The following is a 5,140-nucleotide window of genomic DNA, read 5'->3' as shown; positions in this document are numbered from 1 at the left end:
TATTTAATACAACTGCGAAATTGAAAGGAATATTTTTTTTCGACCCTTTTTCGTATGAAACCGGATGTGACGTACTATACCTTTATATAGAAGATATTTTTGTTGAAAAAACTGAATGTGATTAATTCTCTGTAAAATACTGGCTATTTCAGGCCTTACTGTCTAGTTTTGTCATAATAAGTTCAATAGTTTGAGAGAAATTTAATATAACGTAAGATCTACAGCAATTTGTCAAATTTCTTCGAAAAATCCAAATCACACAGCACCATGATAGAATATAGTGTGGATCAAGAAATGATCAAGTATTCATGCCATCTGCATAAAAACAGTTGAATATGATACAAAAGATGACTCTAAGATGATGAAAACCTCTAATGTACCTCTTTGTCTTTATTATAAAGTCCCTTATGGTCCAATTATATCTCTCATTCTCTCAAAACATTTACTTCTTAGGCTAATAAATCAAAATTTTAGGGTAACTTTCACATATTTATGTAAGAAATGTGATAATAAATGAGTAATTGAAGTGTTTAAGCTGAATGAACTATCCGTATAAAAGTTTACCGACTCCATGGAGATTTCAATAAGTCCTTACGTAAAACTTAAATTTACGCCCCGTTCCAGAGAGGTACATAGAATGGTTCCCTTTAAGTAAGTAGTTTGTTGTTTCTGCTTCAAAAAACATTTCATTTACTTATTCTTGTATATTTCTTCAAGTTTTACTTCGGAAACAATATTGTTGTACAGCCCAATATAGGAAACTAGGAGAAAAAGTCAGAAAAAGCTCCCCAAAACACAGCGTATGGCTTGCTTTGACTACCGGTACTCATATTCATGGTATAGCCCTATTTCAAGGCAATTTCCCCTTAAATGTGTTTTTGAGGCTCAATGCACTCAGAATATTTCAAGTTTGCTATATTTGATCGGAATACCATGAAATTTAAAAAAAAATATAGAGTACATACAATGTCAAACGTGCATATGCAGCTTCCCATTTAGGAGTAATACCAACAGATTGATTTTCCCCAATTAGTCTTTGTTCAATTGGCACTTTTCAAAAAATTGTGCTGAATTTACCAGTTTGTTTCAAATAAAGAAATACTTTGCATGAGTAACGTTTTATCCTGTCAAGTACTATAGTGAACATTTCTCATAACATTTCATTGCATATCAGATAATAAACATCACTGGAAGTAAACCAATCAAATTTTCATCCCTTGTTTTCCTGTTAACAACTTTAGTAACCATGTCACCTGAAGTTTCCAAATTTTTTTTTTATAGCAAATAAAAAAAGATTGGGGCTTTTAAACACCCAAGAAATATGTTTTTTTCTGCAATGAAATGCAGGGTTAATTTCTAACAACTGTCAAAATCAAAGGAATTTTTATTCGACCCTTTATCATATGAAACCGGATATGATGTACTATGATTTGAAGGTATTACACGTTAGAAGTAAGATTATAGTTTGTTATATTTGTTGACACATTTAAAAATGTATGTTCACAACGCACAAAAGATGTAATTAATTTGTTGTGAATACTGAGATTTTGGTTCCAAATCCATTTGCAATGTAAAGTTTGGACAAGTCTTTACTGAAACAAAACACAAGAGGTCCGGACAAATTATCATTGAATATATTGTCAACTAAAGTTCCAGTAGATGTAAGTTTATGAATGTTACGTGAATAGTAATCCAAGACGTATATATTGCCAGAATCATCTGTTATCGTATTTCTTGCATAACGAAGATCGGATGAAGCATAGGAAAAAACAGGACACCCATCTGATGTAATGCAATGAACTGCATTTTCACTCGAATAACAAATGTTCCCACTTGGGCAAACAGAAATGTACCAATTTATATTCTTTTCTTGTTCTAGACTTATTGTTCTTTTCAATTTTCCATTCAAGTCTAGGACCTGAATTTTGCGTAGAATTGTTACGAATATGTTATCTTTGGTTACAGCAATACCACCACTTCCGCTTTGTTCCATTTTTACCTTCTTGGATATCATACGTCTTCCGGTATCTAGGAACTGTATATAAGGATTTTTTCTACCAGATATAACAGCACTATCTGTTCCTGGTATTGCTGCTATATCCCATGGTTCATATGGAGACTTAATAGATGATTGATAGATATCGTATTCATCACAAAAATAAATCTTTCTCGTATTTAAATCACAGCAAATCAATGTGTTATTATCTGATATCGTCATTCCAGTTACTCCGTCCAACTTTTCTCCTTTCATGTCAATGTCATAGAGATGGGTGAATGATGAAATTTGACGTTTCCCAACGACTGGAACCTGTGCCTGCCGCTGCTTATATGGGATGAATAGAAAAGAAAGAGGTGTTTCCTTCATTTCTATTGATCCGAGATCTGTAATTTTTTTCTTTGAGAGGTTTTCGACGAACACAAGAGTTACGTCTTCAAATGATTCGATTAGCTGCTCAACTTTGTATTCCATCTCATCTAGGATTGGTTTGGATGAATGAATTGAAACAAACGCTTGTTTATCAGAACCGTAATCTCTTACAAATGTCAATTCCTCCTTGACAGCTTTTGTAGATGTTACCAAGTCACCTAGATCTTTCTCTTGTCGTTTTATACCTGCTTCGTATTTTCCTTTCAGTTCGGATAATTGCTTTAGAAGTGAGTCTTTTAAAGATTCAAAACGGCTGTTGATATTTTTTTTAATTGTTGCTATTTGTTTCAGAATTTTTGTTTCTTCTTGTTCTAATCGACTACAGTTTTCCTTGCGATTGTTAATTAATTTTTCTAAAGCTTCTAAGATAGAGCGCAACTGTTCTTCAGAATCCAGGAACGACTGTGATTGTTTAGAATTCTTTGATGCAATATCAATGGATGTGATGTTCTTGCATGCTGGATGATTTTTTAGCAAACATTCCTTACAACATATTACATCATGATCAACACAAAAATAGTCAAAAGGCAAATGTTGATGCTTTGAACAATTATTGGATAGATTAATTGTTTTCGGTATTTTATCTATCTCTACCAAATGGTGATGTCGAGACATGTTTAGATCTTTGTGAGACTCTGTACATTCAGAACACAGTGCTTCTCCACATTCGGTACACCATCGATATGCTTTTTGGGTCAATCCTAGAGTATTACACGGTTTGCAATGTTTAGATGCCATATTTCTACAATAAAAATAATTCCAAACTAGAAAGATCTTGTTATTTGTTCATAGTTTTTCTAAAAAAAAGAAAGGAATATTTATCCAAGAGCAAGTTATAATTATAATAAAATATGTGACGCGAAGTTTTTCTGAAGTGGCATAGAATAAACTTATCATAGATACCAGAATAAAAAATGTGTACGCCTTCAAAAGACTCATCAGTGACGCTTACATATAAAAAAGTTGAAAGGCCAAATAAAGTACGAAGTGGAAAAGCACTGAAAACCCAAATTCGGGAAGGTTTTGCAAAATACACCTAAGGTAGTCTATCCCACAGGTAGAAAGTCCTTTGTATTTCGAAACATTCAAAATTTTGTAACATTTAACTTATAATTATGACCATATCAATGATAATTCATGTCACTCAGAAGTGCTGACGACTAGCCTCGGAGAAGAAACTTCCACCAGCAGTGGCATCGACCCAGTGATTGTAAATGAACTCATCATAGATAAAACGAATATGTTTGTTTAACTGCATCTGTTGACGTCATTATAAACTTTAAAATAAATATTAAAAGGCACAAAACCTCATTGAATTGACTAGAGATTGAAATTAATATTTCTGATTTTAAAGTCTGCAAGAAATGAAAAGAAATTGCAAATTTTATAATTTTATTCTTTTTGTGTAAAAGATAAAATTAATTTAACAAAAGATGATTTCCTAGTATAAAATATTTATACCGACTTCATCTCTAGAATTTTATTTGTAAACAGGAGTTAACACAAACAATCAATTTAAAAGTATATTACAGTAGATAAAAAGTGAGATCACTCGTAATATATATGTTTATCATGATAATATCTTTCTGGTCTTGCGCAGGAATATTCTCCCATTGTACTTGTTCATTTTTTAATTGATATAAATGAATTATTTCAAAACAATCCAAAAAAAGGACAGGTATTATGAGATATATATCAACTAAAAATAAGCGGTTTAGTGATCAAATATTGTTCCTGAGGACCAGATTCATATCAAAATTGATCCTTCTTTAATGGCGTAATCTACATTTACTTATCAACAGTTGAGAAAGTGACCAATGTTGGCATTGTCTTATAAAAACACACTCATCAGCATTCAAATTCAATAAACATGTTTAATTAAACCTATAACTTATCACAATTAAGTTTTGCTTTTGTGTCATATATCATGTTACTAGATCATACGTCCATACTGGACTGGTAGTTCAAACTTGCTATATGTTAGTGTTTCGTTTTATTCTGTATTAATGATCATATTTATCATGCTTATTCTGGACTAATTATTCACATCATTTTATAACACCTAAATTCAATCTATGAACTGAATCATTTTATGTTGTTCTTTATTAATATTTTAGTAATACATTTTTAATAATTATTCAATATTCGATATCTACCGGTTGTTTCTAGCTTGACCTAGGCTGGCAGTTAATAGTGAATGGTGTATTCCTTTCAAGTGGTTAAATTTCCAACGAGATGAAAACTTGCTTCTTTAGAAAAGTTTATATGTCAAATCTTAAAATAAAATCCAATTAAAGATAATTATCTTTAATGAGTTGTGTAGAGAATGGTAGTTTATAGAAATATTATAATTACATATCACTTCACCTACTTTAATATGCGTGTACCAGTAAGTCCAGTCAATTTATTCATAAAATGCTAAAAATTAATAAAATTACAACAGAAACTACTTGAGTATTTTTGTGTCCGGGATGTCATCATGTTTGATATACTAAAAGTCTACGACGATAATAGTGGTGAAAATAGATGACGTTTGATTTAAAGATTATTGTTTATAAAATCAATGAAAAGTTGGGAATTCAAATGTTGTTTTCATTTACGGAGCAATGTATTTGATTAAAATGACACTCAGTTTGAAACAACACAAAAATGTTTATTATATGAGGAAACTGACTAATTTCATGACCAGAAGTTAATACTTTGAGGAAAAAA

The 5,140-nt window shown here is 31.2% G+C and overlaps 1 protein-coding gene across 1 annotated transcript; it reads right to left on the bottom strand.

Moving 5' to 3' along the window:
* Nucleotides 1-316: 316 nt before the first annotated feature.
* On the bottom strand, nucleotides 317-4,908 carry LOC127704438 (uncharacterized). The gene is made up of 2 exons (XM_052208485.1): nucleotides 4,800-4,908; nucleotides 317-3,170 (listed from the first exon to the last, which is right to left on the bottom strand). The coding sequence occupies exons 1-2, from the start codon at nucleotides 4,838-4,840 to the stop codon at nucleotides 1,523-1,525; spliced, it is 1,689 nt and encodes a 562-aa protein (XP_052064445.1). The 5' UTR covers nucleotides 4,841-4,908; the 3' UTR covers nucleotides 317-1,522.
* Nucleotides 4,909-5,140: the final 232 nt, after the last annotated feature.

Source organism: Mytilus californianus, unplaced genomic scaffold (assembly GCF_021869535.1).
Source record: "Mytilus californianus isolate M0D057914Y unplaced genomic scaffold, xbMytCali1.0.p SCAF_6, whole genome shotgun sequence".
In the NCBI taxonomy this organism is placed as follows: Eukaryota; Metazoa; Mollusca; class Bivalvia; order Mytilida; family Mytilidae; genus Mytilus; species Mytilus californianus.
This window is presented reverse-complemented; position numbering and strand designations above follow the sequence as displayed.

Excerpts from the sequence above, each read along its gene's own strand:
- LOC127704438 (XM_052208485.1), bottom strand. The coding sequence starts at position 4,840 with ATGAATAAATTGACTGGACTTACTGGTACACGCATATTAAA. Across the intron at positions 3,171-4,799 it reads ACTGGTACACGCATATTAAA|AAATATGGCATCTAAACATT; the intron begins GTAGGTGAAGTG and ends TTTTTATTGTAG.